The sequence below is a fragment of the Esox lucius genome, chromosome 22, assembly GCF_011004845.1.
Source record: "Esox lucius isolate fEsoLuc1 chromosome 22, fEsoLuc1.pri, whole genome shotgun sequence".
Lineage (NCBI taxonomy): Eukaryota > Metazoa > Chordata > Actinopteri > Esociformes > Esocidae > Esox > Esox lucius.
Window position 1 is genome coordinate 1,805,639 of NC_047590.1, and position 27,092 is coordinate 1,832,730.

General features: G+C 41.6%; 1 protein-coding gene across 4 annotated transcripts in view; it reads left to right on the forward strand.

The window, feature by feature from the left end:
• gpc6a (glypican 6a) overlaps nt 1–27,092 on the forward strand; it is a 154,413-nt gene that overhangs the window by 99,613 nt on the left and 27,708 nt on the right. For all 4 annotated transcript variants that reach the window (XM_034289736.1, XM_034289735.1, XM_029116698.2 and 1 more), the window contains exon 4: nt 3,408–3,573. In XM_034289736.1, coding sequence (XP_034145627.1) covers nt 3,408–3,573 — 166 coding nt within the window. The remainder of the gene's footprint in view (nt 1–3,407; nt 3,574–27,092) is intronic.

The following is a 27,092-nucleotide window of genomic DNA, read 5'->3' on the forward strand; positions in this document are numbered from 1 at the left end:
AAAATAAGGTGACATTGCTTAACAGGCTAAAGTTGCATTAGATAATACTGCTTGTTTTTTTTAGAAAATATTTGACTTGTTCCATTTGCGCATTGTTTCAAGCAAATATATTCAAAAATATAGTTAAACTTTCTGCAGTGCAGGATAGTCCCCGGGACACCTGGCTAGGCCACCAAACTCGGGGAAGCCCGCTCACATTAATCAAAGAAAATTGTTCAAGTCAAATATTTCCATGGATTTAATATGTGGTGTAAAAGAGGTTTGCTCGGTGCCAGACATGCGACATGAATGAACTGAGTGGTCGTGACAGAGACGTGTTAATTTTCCCTGGAGCTGGATGGATTTTCTCTGCACAACGCGACACCCCACCTTCACATGCTGAAGGTGATGGAGGCGGAGGAAGAGCAGCAACACGGCATGTATTCTGCAGATGTTATTCCGCCTTGTGTTGCTAAATATACTCTATGTAGGTTACCTGCATGACAATACATGTCGACGCTGATAACGAGATGGTAAATGCCTCTGCCAATACCTCTGTGGAAAACCAGCGACCCTTTTTCAGCCTGTTTCAAGGAACGTGTCAATGTCGACTGAAACATTATGTGAATGATTATGTAAAATAACACAAAACGAGCTCTGCTTTGCTCTTTCTCTTGTATTCTAAAAAGACTCTGTGTCTGAAGTGTTATGAAAAATATACGTCATGCTTGACCTGAAAACGGATTGTTCCTGTTAGTCTAATAATTTAGCCTAAGCCCACTCGTCATGGGATGCCAGAATGTGTTTAATGTTGTACTGTCAGATACTGATGTTTTTTTAATGCTGAACTTTGGCTCATGCATAATTCCCCATTTTTAAGAAGCTGAACTAACAGCTGTGCATAACTAAATGTTGAAATAGCTCATATATATGTACAATTGTTTTTATTTATTCAGAATGTTAGCAGACAGTGTATATATTTATTCTAAATGTTAGCAGAAAACATATTTCTTTATTTTAAATGTTAGCAGACAATGCATTTATTTATTCTAAATGTTAGCAGACAATATATTTATTAATTCTAAATGTTAGCAGACAATGTATTTATTTACTCTAAATGTGAGCAAACAATTGCATTTATTTATAATAAATGTTAGCTGACAGTGGTGAAGGTCATGTTGAGTGTTAGCTGGAAACGTTCCGGCTAGTTTATGATTAAATTATTTACAATTAAATATAAGAGGAAAGCTGTTTTCCTTTCCTTAAATATCAAGATTTGTGCTGATGTTGAACTGCAGTTCTGTTAATATTAATGTTGCCGTTACAGAGACTTTCATTTCATCTGAGTGACATACATTTTTCCATTAGATGTTGGATTACATTCGGTAATCCACGATGTCTTCAAACAGCTTGTATGACTAAGTCATTCATTTACCTCAGTACCAAAACATAATTTTGTTCCAGTCCATGATTTCTCATGAAGACTCCATATTGCAACATGATAAGTTTGCACTCGTAGTGTACACGTAATGGAATGACTAATAACCAATTTCAGGGAGGAATACTTTCTAATAAAATATGTATGTGTACTTAATCTTGTAATAAGGTAATATCTTTTCTTGAAACAGATCAAATGGTGCTTTCATGCTCGTTTTCTGACGCTAACTTTATCTAGTTCTCTGAAAGCTCCGATTTTTTATCGCGCCCGCTGTCTGATCAAAACAGATCGGTTGAACATGTACATGTAGGAGCACGACACGCAGATCTGGGCTGTGACACACACACACACACACACACACACACACACACACACACACACTGATGTGAGCCGCAGCGTCTAGTGATGGAATCGGCAAAGCCTCCACGTCGTCTTCAAAGCCTCCACGAGGAACTCTGATGGATGTCAGCGCCCGCGTGTGTTGGCAGCGCGCGTGTGTCAGAACGCCAGGGTTTGATCCATCCTAACCTGCTCCATGGCAACAGCTGCCGCTGCGCCAACAGGCTAAGACTACGAGCACTCACACACTTGTAGCTTCACTTAAGCGGGGATGTCGAGGACTCGGCACAAGAACACAAAATCAAAGAGGAACAAGGAGTGGAGAGCTACTTGCACAAGGCTGCAGCGTGTTGTGGTGTCAGCTGCACTTGCGTTAGTCTGTTCCTCTCCTCGAGGAAAAAAAGAAGAGTTGTGAGTCTTTTATCTTGATCTGGATCGGCGGGGGAGGGGGGGGGGGACGCGGTTACTGTCACATGCCGTTGTTGTTAGGAAGCTAGTTTCTCTGAGGAGTGAACTCTGTCAGGTTAGATATCCGCCCTCGTTCACAGTGCTGCCAGACGCTGTCTGATTCGCTTCCTGGGTCAGAAGGAAATGGGGCTCTATTCCTTTATGGCACACTACTATGACCTGCACCCTATGGAGCCTGTGAGGGAATGTGGCACCATTAAGGACGCAACCATGAAAAGTGCGACCTTATTGACTTCTCTGTACCTGTCATGATCGATTACGCACACAAACACACTTCCTCACACACATTTTACCAACATGATCCAACACACACACACACACACACACACACACACACTATACCTTCATGATTAATCACACACACACACGCAACCACACCCACAGACTTTACCAACATGATGATCACACACACACACTTTAACATCATAATCCATCTCTCACACACACACATGCACACACTTTACCATCGTGATTCATCACACACTCACAAACACACTTTACCGTCGTGATTCATCACACACTCACACACACACTTTACCATCGTGATTCATCACACACTCACACACACATTTTTCCATCGTGATTCTTCGTGACACACACGTCTTCTCCCATCATCCTCTGCCACCCAGACCACCCTCCACCCCCCCAGGTGGCGCTGGCTGGACTGTGTCAGGAGTGCGGCAGGAACACACACTGACAGAACAATTACTGGATGTTGCTGAATCATCTGAATCATCAATCTGTTTCTTTGTTTTCGCCTCAGATAGGAGGATGCTGTCACTCCCAGTCAGGGCTCAGATACAGCCGTACATGCATGACCTAAACAAGATAAAAGACACTAGAGTCACGGTCGTCAGAAGGATTTTGGTTGGGTTTCTTGGTCCTGTTGTGTGGAGGTGTTTTTTGTCCTCAGCTAGAGATGCTCCCTGAGTAAACAGCTCCTAGTTCCCTCAGGTCTTCCTTAGATTGATTCATCCTGAACCCAGATCAATACCAGTCAATTCAGGAAGTCAGCTGAAATTCCGATTCAGTGATTGATAAAAGGGGGCATCGATTTTTAATGACTTCAGAATTACCTGGAAAGGGTTAGGGTTAACCCTTTCCAGGGTGTCAGATTTATTTTTGTGTCGCTGTAAGGCGACCCTCGAAACAGGAAACAATAATGTCTGTCTCTGTCCTCCAGGTGAACGTGGCCCCAGCATGCATCAGGGCCTTAACTAAGATGCTCTACTGCCCCTACTGCCGCGGCCTCCCGGGCCTGAAGCCCTGTCAGAACTACTGCCAGAACGTGATGAGAGGCTGCCTGGCTAACCAAGCTGACCTCGACCCGGAATGGAACCTCTTCATAGGTGAGGAGTGTGCAGTGTCCTGGGCAGTGTGCAGTGTCCTGGGCAGTGTGCTGTGTCCTGGGCTGTGTGCAGTGTCCTGGGCAGTGTGCTGTGTCCTGGGCAGTGTGCTGTGTCCTGGGCAGTGTGCAGTGTCCTGGGCAGTGTGCTGTGTCCTGGGCAGTGTGCTGTGTCCTGGGCAGTGTGCTGTGTCCTGGGCAGTGTGCTGTGTCCTGGGCAGTGTGCAGTGTCCTGGGCAGTGTGCTGTGTCCTGGGCAGTGTGCAGTGTCCTGGGCAGTGTGCAGTGTCCTGGGCAGTGTGCAGTGTCCTGGGCAGTGTGCTGTGTCCTGGGCAGTGTGCAGTGTCCTGGGCAGTGTGCAGTGTCCTGGGCAGTGTGCAGTGTCCTGGGCAGTGTGCAGTGTCCTGGGCAGTGTGCTGTGCCATGTGTGAGAGTGTGTTTCCTCAAGGCAAAAACACATGACTTGACTTGCATACTTGTGTGTTTATACGTGTGCTCACGCCAGAGCTAAAATGCATGTGGCGAATGAAGGAGCAGATGGGCCTCCAGTAATCAATGGTGTCCGAGTGCATAAAAGATCTCTGAAACTGTTTTAAATTAAGGTAAAACAATACTTTTTGGCAATTGTTTAACTGACACTGGCAATATTAAAAATGCATGGCTAGAGATTTTAGTGGGTCTTTGTAGAAAAGTAATTAAAGGAATTATCTGTATAATGTGATCTTCCCTATGCTGAGTAAACGTTTAAATATCCGTTGTTTTTTGGGCTGAATATTAAAATCAGTTACGTGTTTCGATTCTGAGCCTATAATAGCTGGATGGCAAACTTTAGAAAGAAGAAACTCCAGAGAAACTGTTGGTTACCATAGCTAGGGTAGAAATTACAGTAAGGGTCCGAATTAGTAGGGATTGGGGTTAGGGATTGGGGTTAGGGGTTATGCATTAGGGTAAGGGGTTAACAATTAGTAAAGTTAGGGAATACAGTTAGGGTTAAGGGTAGGTTTTGGGGTTAAGATTTGTGATAGGATTGGTACAAATTAGGTTTTTGCAGTATGTACATTTAGATGTCCTAATCTATATAATCTAATCAGGTTTTACATTGTGTATGTCTGTATGTCTGCTTTTCCTTGCTGGGTGTGTTCTATAATGTACTGTGATTGTTTTGTTGAGCTTAAAGGGACTTTTCATAAACAAAGCTAAATTATTATTTCTGCTTTACTATTTGTTAGCTGTGCCTACAATGGCGTCTTTAAAATGACGGCCTGGTGGCTGCTGTTAGACCCCCATCAAGCAGAACGGTGTGATTTTTCACGCTGTGCCACGCCAAGTCTCATGCTTTAGATAGACCTCTCTCTTTAATGGGGGATAAAGAAGCCACGATGGATCCCTAATGAGACCATCTTTAGTCATTTACTCTTGTGAAAAGTAGTGTGCTATGTTGGGGACAGGGTTCCATTTGAGATGTTTGTTGTTCTAATGGGGTAAGGGATATTTGTTATGTCTGGAATTCGAAGATGTGCCTCAGCAGAGAACATCAACACAACACTTCGGAGCCTCAGACTCTGTGTGTTTGTGTGTTTGTGTGTGTGTGTGTGTGCGTACATGCATGCAGGACTGTTGTCAGAACAACTCGAGGACTGTGTCGCTTCTCTCTTTGTGGCAGCTCTCTGAAGTCAACAGCACAACACCACACAGAAACGCACACACGCAAAACAGTCAGACTGCACACATTTCAAAACCCAAGCGTCAGTGTGGCTCAGTGTGAGGTACCGCACACAGATCAGCTAAACACGCGTTAGAAAGTTTGTATCTGGTTTAACAGAAACAAGGCAGTCTGCTGCTACTGAGGTATGTTGTACCAGACATTATAAAAACTGCTATTGCAATCTCTTCTCTGTGAGCTGAACTACTGTTCCTCTGATCTGTGAAGCAAACTGCTGTTCTTGTCTCTGCTCTGTGAGTAAAACTATCAATCAATCAAATGTATTTATAAAGCCTTTTTTACAACAGCAGTTGTCACAAAGTGCTTTTACAGAGACACCCAGCCTTAAATCCCAAGGAGCAAACAACAGTAGTGTTGAATTTCAGTGGCTAGGAAAAACTCCCTCAGAAGGCCGAAATTTAGGAAGAAACCTAGAGAGGACCCAGGCTCAGAGGGGTGACCAGTCCTCTTCTGGCTGTGCCGGGTGAGATATTAAGCGTCCAATTGGAATAATTAATAAATGCATGTGGGCTCAATCCAGAGTCTATTAAAATTTAGACTAGGTCAGAAGCATGACCAGATGGACAAGGACAGGGACAGCGACGGGCCCCAACAACCATGTACTCCGCAGGTGTGGACCAGGACCTCATGTCCTCCTAAAGTTTAAAACGGGAGGAGACTGGGAAAATTCTGAAAATGCATTCCTCATATCAACAACAATTTATAGTGGATAAGGAGAACTTAGTGGGGAAGGAGAACTGACCCAGTCCCCCAGCACAGTAGTATAGCAGCGTAAGACCTTGGAACTGAGACCGGGGGGTCCGGCGACACTGTGGCCCTATCCGAGGGAGGCCCCGGACAGGGCCCAACAGGCAGGAAATCAATCCACCCACATTGCCAAGCATCAACCAAAGGGACACCCACCAACCGCAACCACCCTGAATGAGGGCCGAGTATTACCAGCAGAGTACAGCCCAATTGCACAAGTGTGCAACAGAGAGACTAGTGTTCCTGTCTCTTCTCTGTGAGCTAAACTAGTGTTCCTGTCTCTTCTCTGTGAGCTCAACTAGTGTTCCCCTCTCGTCTCCGTGAGCTAACCTAGTGTTCCTGTCTCTTCTCTGTTAGTCAAGTTAGTGTTTAGTGTTCTTGTCCGTCCACTCTGTGAACTTACCTCATGTTTGTTTCTCTCCACTCGGTCACCAAACTGTGATGTTTGTTACCAAAGCTGTTTTTGTCCAGCAGCCAGTCCTGACATTGGTGTGGATCACTATATTCACTATGTAGTGGCTCCCTATTCTCTTTAGACTGGTTAAAATAGTCCACTTCTTAGTGAATAGGTTGCCATTTGGGACATATCGTAGCTGGCTGGGTGTCATTGGAGCGGATGGAGGAGCATCTCTGAGCACTTCAGATTGTCTGCATAATAGATTGATAGACTCACCTTCCCTGTTCGAAACCATTGTTTCTGAAATCATAGCTTATTATGGTTCAGCTTGTTGCTTGTAAAGGCATTAACCTTCTCTCCGCATGTCTCTCTCTCTCTCTGTGTCTCTGGCATTTACAGACAGGGTTTGCTCTTTATGCTTGAATGTCACTATCAATAGCATTGATTCTCCAGTAGCCAGCAGGCCGGCAGGCCAGGAAGAAAGGCACTTTAACTTGTCTAGTGTTAACCTCTGCTGAGTGGAGTGTCTGCCTAAGATTAAAGAGGCTGTGTGGAAAGGCTGCTGTCAGTCAGCTGAGAGACATTATGTTGAATGTCTTTGTTCTTATTTTTCATTCCTCAGGGAACACCACAGATGATTGTCCTCTTAACCCAAAATTATTGAACTCTGAATACCAGAAATAACTTAAGCTGCATGTTGCGATTCCTTTTTCCATTCTCCTTGCAACTCTCTCTCACAAACGGCGAAACAGTGTCTTGAAAGCTATGGTAAGATATATCCCTTTTCAAGACACTAAAAATGAATATAATTATATCATCAGAGAAGCTTTTTAGTCTCTGGTAGAACATGGCTGTGATGCTGTGATTTTCCTAATAATTTATTATGAGTCTCTGATAGGTTAACAGGGACATGTTATTATAAGTTTCTGATTGGTTTACTGGGACATGTTATTATGAGTCTCTGAGAGGTTAACTGGGGCATGTTATTATGAGTCTCTGAGAGGTTAACTGGGGCATGTTATTATGAGTCTCTGAGAGGTTAACTGGGGCATGTTATTATGAGTCTCTGAGAGGTTAACTGGGGCATGTTATTATGAGTCTCTGAGAGGTTAACTGGGGCATGTTATTATGAGTCTCTGAGAGGTTAACTGGGGCATGTTATTATGAGTCTCTGAGAGGTTAACTGGGATTAGTGACCCTCTGGACTGAAGTCAGAGAGAAGAGGAAGTATCATTATTATAGATGAGTCCACAAACCATCTGTCTCTCTCTGGTTCAGGGAGGGAGGGAGGTAAAAGGGGAGAGAGGTAAAGGGGGAGGGAGGTAAAGGGGAACATCAGTGCACCCTGCGATAAAAGTCATGTTCCTCTGAGAGAGGAGAATGTTCAGGCTGTATGTTCCTGCTTTGTATTAAAGGTTTGTCATGGGATCAAGTTTGAATGTTTTAATGGAATAAAATAAAGAAAATGTAATCAGCTTTAGGGAGAAAAAAGTATTGAAAAGTTGTTATTTGGTTTAATCGAACTACTGTACATCTGGTTATACTGGCCACAATAGTAAGGTCTCATTTAAGAAAAGCCTTCAAGCAAAGGTTCTTTCAAAACACATTCAAAGCCAATTTGTGTGGGAATGCATTTAATTTTTCTCTCAAATGTTCCTGTCATATCAGGTGATATGCTGAAGATTTTTGTATTCCACAATGTGCGCAAGTAAAAGCTTTCCAGCTGTACTGTTGCAAGTTGCTCTGAATAAGATAGTGGAAAGTGATTTACAGCTAGAGAGAATTCATGACGCCTGATTCTAGAATATCAAAATTCTAGAATATCCCAACTGTTGTATAACAGGCAAATTTAACAAGTTCAACATTGAATAGCCTTATCACAGTAAGTTGAATGTCTATTCAGAAGATTCTTGCTTCTGTAGTGTGATACAGAAATGTGAAGCCGTCATTTCCATCACATTCATGTCTTTAGCTTTGATCGAGAAAGTCCAAGGATTTGAAGACAATCACCCACGGAGCGACTGGGTCCATTGGTGCTCACACAGCAGAGATGGCCGTTTAGGAGATGAAGAGAAAGATAGTTTTCTGTGTCTTTATTCTCTGTGTTCTGTTCCATCTCTTTGAGCCTTGTCGGTAGTGAATGAATGAATGAGTCATTTTCAATTTTTCAACAGTTTGGCATAGTTTCTTTTCTTTTTTGACAAATTTGGTTGTTGGCGAGTAATTTAAATGAAAGAAAAGCTGGATGTCATGTCTCGTGACCTGAGGTGTAGACTAACAGTCAAATGATTTCTTCCAGACCCTTCTTCTGTTACTGTTGTTATTGCTACTACGATTATTACTATTATTACTGTATTATGTTTAGGTTTTTTTCTTCTGCTCTCTGTGTGTCTAGTAGATTAGTGTGTGTGTGTGTGTGTGTGTGTTTCTACAGCATGTGTGTGATTAGTAGATTAGTGTGTGTGTGTGTGTGTGTGTTTCTACAGCATGTGTGTGTTTTTAGTACTGTATCATTGTGAATTCTGGTTGGTGCTAAAACCAAATAAAACTAATTATATGCTATTCTCTAGGTTCACTACTGACTTGGCAAAGAAGCTGAAGATCGAAATTGGTTTCTCTCATAGAAAAAATGAAATGTCCGTAATCTCAACAAAGAAATACAAATTGTACAGGCCCCTTTTATGTCAGTGCCAGATTATGGTGAGTATGGTATGGTAATGCGCTGCACTTTTTATTCTCAGAATGTACCAAATTTGGCCACTCCTAATATTCCTGCTATCTCTCTGATGGATTTTTTGCAGACTAAGGATGGCCTTTTTTACAAACCCAATACTGAAGAAGTTGGGACACTGTACAACTGTGAAAAAAACTGAATGCAATGATGTGGAAGTTTCAAATTTCAATATTTTATTCAGAATACAACATAGATGACATATCAAATGTTTAAACTGAGAAAATGTATCACTTTAAGGGAAAAATAGGTTAATTTAAATTTCATGGCATGAACACATCTCAAAAAAGTTGGGACAAGGCCATGTTTACCACTGTGTGGCATCCCCTCTTCTTTTTATAACAGACTACAAACATCTGGGGACTGAGGAGACAAGTTGCTCAAGTTTATGAATAGGAATGTTGTCCCATTCTTGTCTAATACAGGCTTCTAGTTGCTCAACTGTCTTAGGTCTTCTTTGTCGCACCTTCCTCTTTATGATGCGCCAAATGTTTTCTGTGGGTGAAAGATCTGGACTGCAGGCTGGCCATTTCAGTACCCGGATCCTTCTTCTATGCAGCCATGACATTGTAATTGATGCAGTATGTGGTCTGGCATTGTCATGTGAAAAATGCAAGGTATTCCCTGAAAGAGACGACATCTGGATGGGAGCATATGTTTTTCTAGAACTTGGATATAACTGTCAGCATTGATGGTGCCTTTCCAGATGTATAGGCAGCCCATGCCACACACACTCATGCAACCCCATACCATCAGAGATGCAGGCTTCTGAACTGAGCACTGATAACAACTTGGGTTGTTCTTGTCCTCTTTAGTCCGGATGACATGGCGTCCCAGTTTTCCAAAATGAACTTCAAATTTTGATTTGTCTGACCACAGAACACTTTGCCACAGTCCATTTTAAATGATCCTTGGCCCAGAAAAAGCCTGCGCTTCTGGATCCTGTTTAGATACGGCTTCTTTTTTACCTATAGAGTTTTAGCCGGCAACGGCGAATGGCACCGTGGATTGTGTTCACCGACAATGTTTTCTGGAAGTATTCCTGAGCCCATGTTGTGATTTCCATTACAGTATCATTCCTGTATGTGATACAGTGCTGTCTGAGGGCCCGAAGATCACGGGCATCCAGTATGGTTTTCCGGCCTTGACCTTTACGCACAGAGATTGTTCCAGATTCTCTGAATATTTGGATGATATTATGCACTGTAGACGATGATAACTTCAAACTCTTTGCAATTTCTCTCTGAGAAACTCCTTTCTGATATTGCTCCACTATTTTTCGCCACAGCATTGGGGGAATTGGTGATCCTCTGCCCATCTTGACTTCTGAGACACTGCCACTCTGAGAGGCTCTTTTTATACCCAATCATGTTGCCAATTGACATAATAAGTTGCAAATTGGTCCTCCAGCTGTTCCTTATCTGTACATTTAACTTTTCCAGCCTCTTATTGCTACCTGTCCAAACTTTCTTGGAATGTGTAGCTCTCATGAAATCCAAAATGAGCCAATATTTGGCATGACATTACAAAACGTCTCACTTTCAACATTCGATATGTTATCTATATTCTATTGTGAATTAAAGATAAGTTTATGAGATTTGTGAATTATTCCATTCCTTTTTTACTCACAATTTGTACAGTGTCCCAACTTTTTTGGAGTCGGGATTGTACTTGCATTGAGAGCTCCTTTGACCACATGTTGTGGGTTCACAGCAATAGCATCCAATGTGAATGCCACACCTGGAATCAACTCAAGACCTTTTACCTGCTTAATTGATGAAGAAATAATCAAGGAATAGCCCACACCTGTCAATGAAACAGCTTTTGAGTCAAATGTCCAATTGCTTTTGGTCCCTTGAAAAAGAGGGGGCTACATATTGAAGATCTGTAATTCCTTAAGCCATCCTCCAAATTGGATGTGAATACACTCAAATTAAAGCTGAGAGACTGCACTTCAAGCCCATATTTATTATTTAACTGTAACTTGAATATATTTTGGTAGACAGACAAAATAACTAAACTTGTGTCAGTGTCCAATTATTTCTGGACCTAACTGTATACTTCAATTGGCTGAAACTCCCTGATTTCCAGAAGGGCCAGACGTCGGTTTATGCTGGTGAATAGGTGCAGACACTTCCGTACTATCTTACCTAAAAAAAAAACTGAAAAACCAGCAGTTATCAAGCCTGCGTTTGTCCTTGTCTGGCTAGGCCTCGAGATACCAGGCTTACACAGATTAGATAGAATTGCTTTTGACTACTACACCTCATACTTATGAACTTTACAGCAGAGTAACCTTAAGCGACATGTTGCCCATAATGCAGTTCAGTTGTAGAATGAGTGGCCTTCTTATTTTTCACTGTGATTGTGAAACAGTGACTTCTTAACAAGTGCCTATTTCATATCTGTGTATTTGTATTATTCTTGCTGTAATACAGGGCTCAACTGAAAGAGAGCAACTGCAGGTCTCAGCTTGACTTCTCTGTAAAGGCTAAATTATATAATACATTCTGCACGGATAATTGTTAGAAAACTTGGAAGTGCCACGAAGATCAGCGAAGCAAAGGCCAGTAAAGATAAAAGATAAAGAAAAGGGAAGGAAATCATTTGAGTGCCGTGGTATGTAATTGAAAATATTTTACTGAAGAAAACAAAGACATTTGGGAAATACTTACACATGATGTACTGGTATTTACGCTGTTACTACTTTTGGGTTTATTTTTTGCTTTCAGTATATATTTTCTGGTGTTGTTCTTCAAAGTATGTCACAAATTTTGTGCCAATAATAGTACATTTTGCTAGCCACTTTAGGTAGGTGTGTGAGTGTAGGCGTGTGTGTGAGCATGTGTGTGAGTGCATCTGTGTGTGTAGCTCTGTTTATGGTACTCTTGCCATAGTGGTGTTGCTCAGCAGTAAAGCAGTGACATTGTCATTGAGCGATGGCTGTGCGATCCCTGTGGGACATAATTTATTGGCCAGGGTTTGTGTGTGTGTGTGTGTGTGTGTGTGGGAGGAGTCATGGTGTTGCTGATGAATGACATCAGAGCATCTATCAAATGCTGCCCCCATGACAGGCTCCACCCATAGAAAGACAAGCAATAGAACCCGGTTCCAATCAAAGCTTTAGTGTTAATCACGTCCCAGGTGGTGCCATCATGTCCTGGTGAAGGTAGAGGCTTTCTTCTGGAAAGATGTACAAATAGTTTAGCATTGAGGTGTCGTGTTTTTGTAGTTATGAAAATTAAACCAACTTCTGCAGTTCTCCTACTGGGGGGAAACGTGTCTCCAACCTCCTTACTGTGTGTGGGGACAGTAAATACATGGGTCCTCTGCCAGGCAGGTTCATCACAGCTTCAGTTGATATAAACTTCTTAATTATTGCTCTGATAATGAATGGGTGTTTTCAGGTGAGTAGTTGTTTTTCATAGCCATGGCCTGATTTACGAGGGGTCAACATCCCTTTGTTTCATGACATGTGTGCTCTCTGACATTCCCATGGTTAATAGGTGACTAGTGGACTTTGGCATGTGTGTCACCTGATATTTATACCCCAGTGAAACAGGAAGTAATGGATGACCACTTAGAAGTTACTAATGACTCAGATGAAATCAACGAATGGGCTAGTGTCAAACCATTTGTCAGTCTATTTTTAAAAACAGTTGCTGTTTGATCATGTTGAAAAGCACGTTTTATAGTTTGCTTAATCAAACAGTTGGGAACAGTTCAGGGAAGGTGGGAACTGACTTTAGGTAAAGGATTAAAAAAATTGTCTGGGTGGCTGTAGGGTCACTTTGTGGCATCAGCTCAAATGTAAAGACTACGAAAGTTGACCAGTGGCTAACAATAGCCAGCTCAAGCTAGCTAGTTTTGTTCTGCTCCGTGGTAATCTGTATGATTATGGGTAGTTCCGAAGATCTACAAACATAAGTTACTTCAGTCCAGAGGGTCACAGATTTTTATAACATATTACACATTTAGATCCAATGTTACCTTGTTAACTACCCTTTAAATAGACGTTGGCTTGCATTTTTTAATTAATGCAGAGTCAACTTTAAAGTTCACTCTGTCCTATTTTTCTATTCTTTTCTTCCTTGGCTCATTATTTCTGTTAATGAAGATGTAGGCCCCTGTTGTCCTCTGTTGAGTCCTTTGTCACCACAGTGGAAGAGATCTGCATTGATTTTATTTGCTCATTTATTTTTAATTGCATGGCTTGTCTCCCAGTGTAACGGGACCTGCCCACAACCCCACCATTCAGGAACATTTCGCTTCATGATACTCCCGCCATGCCCTCTGAGGTGGACTGGCTGGGTACAGTAGTTATAACTCACATTTAAGTAATTTAGCAGGGCGGGCTTATTCAAAGATTTCAGGGAATCAAACCTGCCGATTCCAAGAACCATGATCTTACCAAGTGAGCGACAATGGCCTAACCAGCAAGACAATGTGCAGAATCACAAACATACTAAACTACTCACATCTACAATTGCCCATATATATATATATATATAACAATCGGTCAATTGTTCTTATTTTTTAAATGCGTGAAATTATTTATTTAACAACCACTTAAATATAAAGTACCCAGACAAGGTGACCACCTCAGCCCTTCTGGACTGGTTCTGACCAACATGTCTGTGTAGTTTGCCCTGGGAACGTCTCAGCATGAATTCCTGGCCACTTCTAGATCAGTTGTAGGTTTTCTGCTCATGAGTGAATGGTGACGGCCGCATCCCCTTGGTGCTCATTTCGAGTCCAACAGCAGACTCCTGAGGTAAATGCAAAGAGTTAAGGCCAGACAAAAATCTTTTTGACATTACCAAGGTGGGATGTGTAAACCATTGTTTATTAAGTGGCTCCCAAAAATATTTATCCCCTTTGTACTTTCGCCACATTTTACTGTGTTACAACATGAAATATAACTGTATTTAATCAGGAGTGTTTGCCAATGATCAACAAATAAAATAAAAGTACACATATAAAACAGAAAATAGTTCAGGAGAATGAGAAGCACCCGGTGGGTTTTCAGGAGGAAAACAGGGAGAGACGAGAATGAAGGCCAATTCGTTTGAACAGTAAACGCTGTAGTTTAACCAAGACACAGGCAGACAGTACCCATCATGACCAGAACTCCAATCACCCCAGGACATGGGCAACCTCTGTACTCTATGTTACTGCGGCTTAGCTATCAACTTTAACTTTACCCAAGACAGTTAATCTTCCGGGCAATGTTCAAAAAGGGGCACTTCCAGTGTCCTGCCTGAGCTGAGCCTCACATACAGAGAGATGGTGACTCTGATGTAAACTGACTAACATTTGCAGTGGACATCTGTGGTTGACATTATCAAGCAGAATGAATGTCAGGCCATTGGACGGTCACTGCGGCGCGTGACTGATTGCTCGTGACTGCCGATGTCTGCACGCTGTTAATACAGAAAATATAGAATTTATTCTTGGGTCGTTCTCTCAGCGCTCTCCTAGTTGGTGTCCCGAGGCCAGATGCACACTGACACCCTCAGATCAGGAATGTAGGCACGGTCCTTGCCTTCTCTCTAGGCAGACTACCCATTGTGACTTCTAGTTGGAAATCCCTCTGAAATTAGTTATATAACACATTGATGAAAATAACCTATACATTATCGAGAGAATAAACATGAGTGGAAAATCTCTTCTGGCAATGGATTTGTTCATTAACATTAGCTAGTAAGGTAGGTACTGTATATAATTATTGTTGCATAATGTTAGCAGACAAGCTACAACAGCTAGCTAACAATCCTTTTATTATCAATCCATACTCCCTGAAAACAACTGGGTTCTGCTAGAAGCACCAGACATTTTCAACAAACATTCTTCTAGTAAGAGAGCTTGAAGCAAGCTCCTCCCACCCAAAACATGCTCATACATGTTTTAAAATGTTTGTTACTCTGAAGAAAGGGGACCACTCCAGGCGGTCATGTAGACCCAGCATAGAGGGACCACTCCAGGCGGTCATGTAGACCCAGCATAGAGGGACCACTCCAGGCGGTCATGTAGACCCAGCATAGAGGGACCACTCCAGGCGGTCATGTAGACCCAGCATAGAGGGACCAGTCCAGGCGGTCATGTAGACCCAGCATAGAGGGACCAGTCCAGGCGGTCATGTAGACCCAGCATAGAGGGACCACTCCAGGCGGTCATGTAGACCCAGCATTGAGGGACCAGTCCAGGCGGTCATGTAGACCCAGCATAGAAGGAAACCATCTCATTGAAAGTTTAAATTCCAGTTTTGAGTGACCACACATGTATTACCAAAGTGTAATCATTTTGGAAATAAGTTTGATTTATGACTCAAGAAAAGTCCATTCATTTTCATTTCTCAAAGCATCAAGGTGGCGTGTAACCACTGTGTGACCAAACACGCCTTGTGGCTGTTGTTGACGGGTCAACGGTCTGTCTGCTGTTAAATTAATCTTGTCCTTTCACAATGACTTGCTTGGCTTTGGTCTGTCAAAGCAGGGAGCCTGAAGTCAACATAAACCAACTCAATTATAGTCCAATAATAGGCAGCTGTAAGTGCATGAGCCCAGCTTGAATGGCTGTACCCATTTTAGGAGTGTGAGGGAAAATGTTTTACAGTATTTTAAACGAAAAAATGAAATACTCTTTTGTCTGCCAGAGTACACGTTTGACCTAGCAGATTTCATCAGCGCGCTAAATGAGGACGTTGAGTCAGTCAAGCGTTAGACACGGCGTTCGGACTGAAGGCAGGCGGATGCTGGTTGCTTACCGCACTGGTTTCTAAGAGCCCCAGGTCTTTCATGGCTGTTCTGTGTGACACCGTTAACCTCATGCCTTCTGTAATTAGTGACTCAGAGGAAAGGTCAGTGTGGAAATGAATGGGGCTTATTATTATCGGTAGTTGATAGAGTGTATCTAAGCAGAATAGACACCAAATGGAGACACCCAATAGAGTTTCCCCAGAGATAAACTGAAGAGTGACCCCGGAATAGATAGAACCAAAGATACTCCAAACAGGGAACCGTTAGAGGCAGCCAATAGAGAGGAACTGTGAAGGAATTGGGACAAATGAAAGTACATTGAGCAGAGGGCATTTAAACTAACCACTAAGCTACAGTAAATAGATGCCAGTCCAGATGTAGTGTTCTGCAGTCTGCTGCTGGCTGGCTCCAATTAGTGGTTAAGTGTCTCTGTTCCACCTAGTTCCACTTCTTATTAAATCCATTTAGAGATAACTCTAGTGACACTTTCCCTTACTCTCAAAAAACCCTTTAAGGCTGTCAGGGCGCCTCTGCCCAACTGTCCCCTCCGCAGGTGAAATTGATAGCGATATTGCGGGTTTGTATAGCTTAATGGTGAGTCAAATTGTCTTTTATAAAGCCCTCATATCTCAAGTAAAGCGTTCTATCCGTAGGGGCCTGGGTGATCGGAGCATCTCTCATCTCACAGGGACACTGATGGTGTCAGTGACGGCTATGACAGCTATCAACAAGCAGCCCGACAGCCGGCTGAAGGCAGGATGACTTACTGCTGCGAGGAGAAGATTTCCACCTCCTTTTGTTCAGGGTTGTCTTCTTTCTTTCTCTCTTTCCCTCTCTCCCCACTGCACTCAGGCATTAACACTGAGTGACTAATATGTCCAGCTGCTCTGATTCATCTGTAGATTCACCACTCTGAGATAAACCAGAAGTTTGAGCTTACTGTAGCCATCTCCACAATAACTCTTGGGCTGTAAGAATGCAATAAAAAAAATCACCTTTATTCACCTCACTTGTTTAAATTCAACTGAATTCCATCACTGAAGCTTAGAGAGTATTACATTAACCAGGCAAGAATAGACAGACCCATTACTGGGCCATTAAAACCCTGAGGCTGTGCTTGGAGCTATGCGTGGCTAATGTTAGCTCAGACACCATATGAGGGCTACTTTATAAACAAAAATATGTCACTTTAAAGTTCCCAGAACGCCAGGAGGTCACCTCATGGTCATTCCTATTTTGCTGGGGATATTAGGTTGGTAGCTATTTATTTAGCAGTGGCTATGTGGGGATTAGCATTAGCTATAGTTAGTTGGTGCACGTTTTGCTTGTGAAACCATGCAGTATCTGATTGTCAGTGTTAGCTAGAGTTTGGTGGTGTGTGTTTATTGGGGGCTAACTAACATAGCACTCTCCATTGAAACAGGGGCTGTTGTTGGTGATAGTATAATTTTTGAGGTGTTGTTGTGAGATTTATTTAGTTGCTTCCCAACCATATAGTTTTTTTTCTTCTGTCTTTATACATGGAGCATATGTCACCACAAATGTTCCTCTCCAAAACACACTTTGTGAGGAATCGTCTTTAGACCTTAGTAAAAATGGAAAAAAGTCTCAATAATTTTGATAAAACTAACATAGTGTAAAAATGCTCTATATGTGGATATTAGCATTAGCTAGAGTCATCTGGTGTGTGTACTACGGACTTTGGTAGCTATTGGCGAGCTGGTACCATGCAATTGAAAAGCTCCCAAAGTGGGTAGAATCGAGGCGAGTAGAGTCGAGCCGGTACCATGCAGTGGAAAAGTGCCATTAGTCTTAATGTGCAAAGTATTAGCATTTGCTGGTGTGTGTTTATAGGGACTATGTAGCTGAGGCATGTGTAGATTATCATTGGCTGAAGTTAGGTAGTGCTGTCTAATAGAGGTTATTTAGCTGAGACTATATGCAGGGAGTTAGCAATAGCTATGGAAAGCTAGGTACTGTAGATAGTGCAGTGTACTAGGGGCAATTACTTTATATCTACTCCTCCGGTGGTCTCCTGTAAAGGGGATCTGAGCGCTTCTGGCCTCAGGGAAAACCCTGTTTTACAGAGAGGAATTACAGAAGATGATTAGTGGATTCAGCTCATAGGCCTCTGGGGTAACAGAAAGCCTGATTAGTCCTGGGAATTTCTTAATGGATGTTGGACCTCTCATAGGGGTGTGATCCAGTTGAACCTAGCGGAGGTTCGTTCTGGTAGAAAAGGAAAAAAACGGGTCTGACATTACTAAGGTAGGCAACCAAGTTAAGAAAGAACAGACACGAAAAAGCTTTCCTATCAACCGCTAATACTCTGATTTCATGCCAGTCCCAGTGTTCCCAAAGCTGTAAAAGTATTGAATATTGAATTGTTGCACTTGTGTTCTGAGCCATATTTTAAGACGTTTGTAACGAGACAGAGGAATATATTAATTCTGTATTTTCACCAAGCCAGGAAGGTGACATCGTGTTAGAGATTCATAATTCCAAAGCCAAGAGGTGATGCCAAGCTGGGATGTGTTTATGAAAAATGCATGACAACAGCACACAAATAGAATATGCTATCTGACTAGAAAGTTTAGACAGACCTGTCAAGACAAATGTGGAGGCTTATTTAAGTCGCTGCTGTTGTTCTTGTTCTTGTGGTTTTCATCATGCGGCTCCTGATTAAAAAAGTCATACAGCCACCCATGAGTATTTCAGACTCTTCTATGACATCATCAGAGTGCCTTCTTCTCCTCGTTCTGGAGTCGGAACCCGGACACAAATCAAGTGCATTAAGCACTTTAGCTCTGAAACAGTCCTGCACTAATGCCTCAATCCAACGGACCTTACCTTTATCACCCAAATGGTTTTGTAATGGCTGTTTGTTCTGAGGAAAATCTCCCAGGCCCATTTCATTAAACTGCAACACAGGGTTCAATATTACATTTTGGTCATTTAGCAGACGCTTTTATCTGGAGCAATTTACAGTCAGTGCATCCATCTTGAAATAGCTAGATGGGACAACTGCATACATTGCATGGATATTTTTTTTTTAATGGTTAAATGAAAAAGACAAATGACCATGAAGTAAATAACTCAGATACTGATCAATACAAACATGAATTGAGAAATTACATTCTTTTATATAAAAATACATTTTAAGAGAACAATATTTTAACAAGAAAAATCTTAAGAAGACAGTGGCATAACCAGTGTGTACGACAGTTTTCACTACCTTTCGATACCTGACCTTGCAAGGACAAATGTCACTGAGCCTTTTTCTAAAATGTTTATGGTATTGCCATTGTTATTTTGAAACAAGGAAGATGGTTTAAGAGGGATTGCTGTTCTTTGTTATTTTTGTAAATAAAATGATTGTAGTGTAAAAACTCATAGCACAAGAGCTCTGGCCTAGAAAATATGCTTTGCAGTTCAGCTTTCTGCAGTAATAAAGCTTTGACTGGAACTCAAATTCTTCTGTCAGTGTATAAATATTAGAAACTAATCAGATTCTTCTGTCTCTGTTTAGAGGTTAGAAACTCTTGACATTTTGCATTTTATTTTAGATGTTAGAAACTCTTGACATTCTACAGTCTCTGTTTCAAGGTTAGGAACTTGTGTAGAGGATTTTGAAATCACACGAAGAAACTAGATTCTGCATTGTATGGTTGAAGGTGCTATATCTCAGTCTTTCCCCTCTAGTTGATATTGAGGAAATTATAAAGCACTAAAACTAAAGTACTTCAGCTAATGGCTCTTAAAAGCCACTAAAAGCTAAATTAATTGTTGACTATGAAGCCATCTGGAATAGTGCAAATAGCATTTATTATTTGCTGAATTTCTGTGATTCCCTTTATAGTTATTGAAGGATTCCACTAAGTGCGCTATATTCTGCATATTTATAAATAAATCATGTATTGATACTTAAATAATTTATTGATCCCCACGTCCAAGTGAGTCTGCTTAATGACTGAAATGTAAATGTGTTCTGAGGTTTGCAGCTTCTATTCCGGGAAAATGTACTTCAAACAAGTAAACCTAAAATGTTGTAGGAAGGCAAAAGCGTCCTGTTTTTAAATGTGTATGTTTTATGGTTAATTAGGAGGAAATAACATCTCTCATGCTCTCTCCCTGTCTGTCTTACTCTGTTCAATTTCTCTCCTTCGTTCCGTGTTTTCTGGTTCTCTGTTCTTTTTCTCTCTCTTCCTCCAGTTAGGGACCCATTATATTGTCTGAGTGGGCGACTGCCTCCGCTGCTGACGCAAAACAACCACATTAGGAGAGCAACGACAGATTTTTTAGAAACAATTTACATCTTATTTGTGAAAAGGAGTGTTGCTGTTGCTCGTCACCAAAATGTGCCGTTTAAAGTTACGTCTTGAAGCAGAGCAGGGTTTTGTTTCACTCTCATCTAGTCATGGAATAGTTTTCATGTCTTGGTTCTGTAACGTTCTCTTCCGGGCTGTGTGCCAAACGGCTCCCTGTACCCTACTATATGTAGAGTCTGGTAAAACATAGTGCAACTAGGAGGGGATAGGCTGCCATTCAGGACATAAGCCCATTCTGCTGTGGGAGAACCACTGCTCAATTAGGAGCAGGCAGAGTATTAGAATTACACTGTAGTTGTCAAGTGTACAGATGTTCAATTCTCAGAAACTTTCCCTTCAGAAAACAAAAGGTTCATTTAACTGAAGGCGTCCTCTCTCTCCCTCAGATCCTTTTCGGTCTTAATTGGCTTCCTATTATATCTATAGCATTTGTTATAATTAGTTGTGAAATATAGAAAGGTGAACATCTTTTTAACTGAAGCAGTATTTTGAATACTGCTTCGCTCTGAGGGCATGTGGGCACATTCAACCTGTTAAAGCCATCACTCTGCTCTTGCATTTAGAACCATTTCCAAAATATTTGGGACACTGCATAAAATGCAAATCAAAACATATTTTACACATAATCCCTATATTTCACTGAAAATAGTACAAAGACAACAGAGCAAAGAATTATTTTTGGTTTTGGAAAATGCATGTCTGTTTTGAATTGCATACCAGCAACACATTTAAAAAAAGGTTGGGACTGAGGCATGTTTACTACTGTGTTGCATCCCCTCTTCTTTTAACAACGCTCTGTAAGCGTTTGGGAACTAAGGAGACCAATTGCTGTAATTTTGAAAGTGAAATGTATTCCCATTCTTGCTTGATATAGGATTTCAGCTGCTCAACAGTTCGGAGTCTCCTTTGTTGTATTTTTTGTTAATGTGCCAGGTGTTTTCAGTGGGTGACAGGTCTGGACTGCAGGCAGGCCAGTTTAGCACCTTTTACTACTCTTTTACTACAGAGCCTTGCTGTTGTAATTCGCACAGAATGTGGTTTGGCATTGTCTTGCTGAAATACGCAAGCCTTTCCCTGAAAAATATGTTGTCTGGATGGCAGCATATGTTGCTCCAAACCTGTATACACAGTGGGGAGAACAAGTATTTGATACACTGCTGATTTTGCAGGTTTTCCCACTTACAAAGCATGTAGTTCTTGACCAGGTTTGCACAAACTGCAGCAGGGATTTTGGCCCACTCCTCCATACAGACCTTCTCCAGATCCTTCAAGTTTCGGGGCTGTCGCTGGGCAATATGGACTTTCAGATCCCTTCAAAAATGTTCAATTGGGTTCAGGTCTGGATACTGGCTAGGCCACTCCAGGACCTTGAGATGCTTCTTACGGAGCCACTCCTTAGTTGCCCTGGCTGTGTGTTTCGGGGCGTTGTCATGCTGGAAGACCCAGCCACGACCCATCTTCAATGCTCTTACTGAGGGAAGGAGGTTGTTGGCCAAGATCTCACGATACATTCTTCCTCCATTCTTCCTCCCCTCAATACGGTGCAGTCGTCCTGTCCCCTTTGCAGAAAAGCCTCCTCAAAGAATTATGTTTCCACCTCCATGCTTCACGGTTGAGATGGTGCTCTTGGGGTTGTATTTATCCTTCTTCTTCCTCCAAACATGGCGAGTGGAGTTTAGACCAAAAAGCTCTATTTTTGTCTCATCAGACCACATGACCTTCTCCCATTCTTCCTCTGGATCATCCAGATGGTCATTGGCAAACTTCAGACGGGCCTGGACATGCGCTGGCTTGAGCAGGGGGACCTTGCATGCGCTGCAGGATTTTAATCCATGACGGCGTAGTGTGTTACTAATGGTTTTCTTTGAGACTGTGGTCCCAGCTCTTTTCAGGTCATTGACCAAGTCCTGCCATGTATTTCTGGGCTGTTCCCTCACCTTCCTCATGATCATTGATGCTCCACGAGGTGAGATCTTGCATGGAGCCCCAGACCGAGGGAGATTGACCGTCATCTTGAACTTCTTCCATTTTCTAATAATTGCGCCAACAGTTGTTGCCTTCTCACCAAACTGCTTGCCTATTGTCCTGTAGCCCATCCCAGCCTTGTGCAGGTCTACAATTTTATCCCTGATGTCCTTACACAGCTCTCTGGTCTTGGTCATTGTGGAGAGGTTGGAGTCTGTTTGATTGAGTGTGTGGACAGGTGACTTTTATACAGGTAACGAGTTCAAACAGGTGCAGTTAATACAGGTAATGAGTGGAGAACAGGAGGGCTTCTTAAAGAAAAAGTAACAGGTCTGTGAGAGCCGCAATTCTTACTGGTTGGTAGGTGATCAAATACTTATGTCATGCAATAAAATGCAAATTAATTATTTAAAAATCATACAATGGGATTTTCTGGATTTTTGTTTTAGATTCCCTCTCTCACAGTTGAAGTGTACAAATATTACAGACCTCGACATGCTTTGTAATTAGGAAAACCTGCAAAATCAGCAGTTTATCAAATACTTGTTTAATTCCTTTATACTGTTTTCTATTGAAGATAGGGTTTGAATGATTTGCACATCATTGCATTCTGTTTTATTTCCATTTTACACAGCAAAAAGGAGTTGCAAAAGGAGTAATAAGCTTTTGGTGCCTGAGAACGTTTTCTTTCATTCGATTGAGAACAAATCATAGCCTCAATGAAGACAGTTAATTTTGTGTCCTGCTCAAAGTAAACATGAAGTAAAAATACAGGATGTTTTTACATGTGGTTGCTTTGACAGAGAACTTGACCTTTGAATCATCTCTGTGCGAATGTTAGTGAATCTTTGTTTCTGTGAGGATTTCCCAGGCTGACGATGTAGGAAAGTGAATCAGTGTTTTTGTGAGGACTTCCCAGGCTGACGATGTAGGAAAGTGAATCAGTGTTTTTGTGAGGATTTCCCAGGCTGACGATGTAGGAAAGTGAATCAGTGTTTTTGTGAGGACTTCCCAGGCTATAGATGTTACAGTGCCTGAATGCTCTCCTCTGATTTAAGATTCTTTCTTATTCTGAATAAATCACCTTGCATTCCCAGTGGCACACTATTCCCTGTTTAGTGACTGATATCTAGTGAAAAGAAGTGCACTTCCCAGGGAATAGGGTGCTATTTGGATTGTTCCCTTTGACTAATTATTCCTGCCGGCGTCCAACATCTTCCCACGCGGGTTTTACATATTTTGTATATTTTAAACCTTCACAGGCTTGTTAAGGCTTCTGTTTCCAGCAGGGACCACAGCACAAACCTGACAACTGTCATGGTGTCATAAGTTGCACACTGCTATTGCCCACTTTGTGCCCTCCGGGCCATAATCAAAAATAGTGCTCTGGGGGGAATAGGGGGGCGTTTGGGAGGCACGCTGTGACACCTGCAGGTGTTTTTGTTTTGATGAGGAGCTGGTGAAAGAGAAGTCAGCTGTTTAAATCCAGCCTTGCTTTATGTTAAGTAGCTGTAATTAATTACTGACCCTGTAGGAAGAAGGTTCAAACCTTATAAATATGATTAAAATGATTTTGCATGTCACTGCTGTGTCTGTCGCTGTGACAGATTAGGAAACAAACGATTAAAGCATTTCCTGTTGGGTTTTCCATCTTCAGTATATCTTGTTTTAAAAAGTGGAATCATGTTTCTTTTTTCGGGGTTGGGGAGGGCCCAGCTCTAACTTTTGTTAGGCAGACCAAAGTACTTGTTAGTTCTCCTCGATTTAGAGGACAACATTTCTGCCGTCATTGCAGTAACCAAGGACTTGACTACGATAGTGTGTCATATATAACCAATGTGGCATTCATATTTGTTCTCCATCTGCAACATATTCTGTAATGGGATCCTTGATGCCACATTCTGTAATGGGATCCTTGATGCCACATTCTGGGGGGTCCCTGTGGTATAGTAGCTTTTATTAGTTCAGGGGCTCTCAGCCTTATGCAGGAGAGTTATTAGTTGACGTCAAGAATCGAAGTCTCTTTGTCTTGCCCGGGCTACCTCTCAGGGTTTCACCGTCTCTGTCAATATTGGATGCTTTAATTTGATTGGATGTTTTAGTTTTATCACTTTGGGTTGGGTCGGTGGTTGGGTCAATGATTGCATTGTCAATATCAGGAATGCATCGTAACTTAAGCCCATGCCTTGTTTAATGTAATCATTCATTTAACAGCTTGTGGTAAATCCATTTTCCTGTTGCCTAATTCCCAGAGAGATGATTTCTAATCAACTCATTGATTAATACGACTCGCTTTCATATTCCTGGACCACTGTGTATCTTTTTTCCATCAGATGTTAATTCAATAGACTATCCATTAATTTCCATCTCATACTCTTTGTGTGAGTTGCCCAGTTAACACACGTATATTGACTATTACTCCACTCTGGCAAATGTTTTCCTTTTGGCATCTCAGCTTTTTTTTGTTAATCAATGGTTTCCATGGCAATGTGTACTGTATGAAAAAGCTAATTTGTTCCTCCAGAGCTTAACTACATGAAGGTCAGTCAGACCTGGAACATTCCATCCCCCTGGGTGTGTCCAAAAAGAAGCCCTGTTTATTGGTGAAGTAGTGCACCGTTTTGAGAGTAGTGTTCGGTTTAGGACACGGAGGTGGTGTGTTTACCTGTCTGTCAGGGTAAATTACAACAGGCTCTTTTAGTGTTCCAGTAACGGTGACCCTGAACACATTCAACCAAAGCTAACAGTAAGAACAGAGTTCCTGTGTCTCCTAGCTACTCCTTCATAAAGACACCTTATCCCCACATCTGTTGGCTAGTTGCTAGTTACTGTCTCAAAACAACAACTTGTCCCCATTTATTTGATAGCTACTAGCTACCTCTTTACAAAAAAAAACATATCCCTGTTCATGAACTATCTGCTAGCTACTTCATCACAAATAAACCTTATGGCTAGTTGCCAGTTATCACTTCACAAATACACCATGTCCTTGTCAGCTAACTAGCTGCTAGTTACCTCCCCAAAATGACAATTTATCCCTGTCTGTTTGCTAGCTGCTAGCTACCACCTGACAATGTCAGCATATTCCTATCAGCTAACTAGATGCTACATAACACATCATGAATACACCATATTCCTGTCTGCTAGCTAGCTGCTAGCCACTTCATAATCCTGTCTGCTAGCTAGCTGCTAATTACCACCTAGTAGTATCATAGTGTCTTATAAACTGGGTAATTACAATAGACATACCAAAATTGAATGTTAGTATTGTTTAAACCTTTCTATATTTGTGCTGGTTTAGCTATATACTGAAATAGTATTATCCTTTTGGCTTCTCCACATCATATGCGCTACCATCACAAGACAACCTGGAATATCTCCATAACACTGGGACAAATGTTCATGAAAGTGTGCTTTTTAAAATAGCTTTAAAACTGTAATAGATTTTATTATCAATGATAGTAAGTTGAACTACATTGCTTTTCTTTATTAACTTCTTCTCCAGAACACTTCTGGTCTAGTGCTTCCTGTGGAATAGAAAGCAGTGTATTTTCTTCCAGCTAAATGATGAATGGTTAGAAGGGATTTTTCATTAGAGCACCTTTCAATAACGACCTTCATGTTTCCAACTTGTCATGTAAAACGTATTTAAGCACAACGAAATAACCTTTCACTTTGTAATTTTAGAAAGTTGCCTCATTCTCATCTGCCTTCATAAAAACTCTTTATTAAACTATATAAAGAAATTAGTGGTTGAATGTCTATTGGGGATTGATACTCTTTTGGTTTTATAGAATGATTAACTTTTGTATTCTTCCTTAAAATAAAGACAATTCCTGAGAGGCCTTGGCTCATTGTTTCCCAAGCTAGGGGTTGCAACCCCATAAAGGGTCCCTTGGTTTAATGGGATAGAGTGGCTTTCAAAAGTATATTTACACTACCTTGGACCCCCGATGCATACAGTTGGCCCGTGTTCAATGGCTTGGCTTGTCATGGACTCCAGAAGGTAACATGATGAAACAGTGTTTAATTCGGTATCATGCATTTGTGGGTTTGACTCCAGCAGGGAGCCTGTAAGGAAATATACCACTAATGTAATGTAGCTTATGTAACCAATTAATGCCAATTAAAGGCCTGTCAATCAATGTTTTTGCAACCAATGGACTGAAGGTAAAAAATGCACTGTTACAACTGTGGAGTTTGGATCCCATATGGAATACAAAACTGCCTGTCACCTGAATTCCTTTGTCAAATAGTAATTGAGGCTTATACTGGGCATTCTAATTTTTGCTGGTTCAATAGTTTATAATAATCTTTCTCCCACCGTCCTGAGGGACACAAGGATTAGACATATTGTGCACGTTTCAAAGGCATCCACTACTGAAACTGAGGTATCAGTGTCACCGACATCAACACCAACAACAGGTCAACAGAACACCAACGGTATGGTGAAGTCTTTTCACATCCAAATAGCATTGTTGTGGAATGTAGTACCATGACAGTAGCATTTTCAACAATTCTTTGAAGCAACGTGTCCAATCAGTCCTCCATGACAAAAAAACTGGAATAACAGCGTAGGCTGAAGAGGCATGTGAATGAAATCAGTCCAATGCAACACCCTCTATGGTAATGTTATTTTTCTACACATTCCTTCCTTCAGATTCAAGTATTTGTACAAATCAGTTGAAAAACTATATTCTGGACTGTCAGAGGTTCCAATTATACCGGAAACACCAGTTGTTTAATACACAGCTTGGTGGGGTTGTTAATATTTACCTTCTCCAGTAGAGATCCTCTTGGCCAAATAGACTGACAGACAGGTAGAGAGAGACAGACAGGAGTAAGTAACTCCAGTCTTCATAGTCTCCAGTTAGA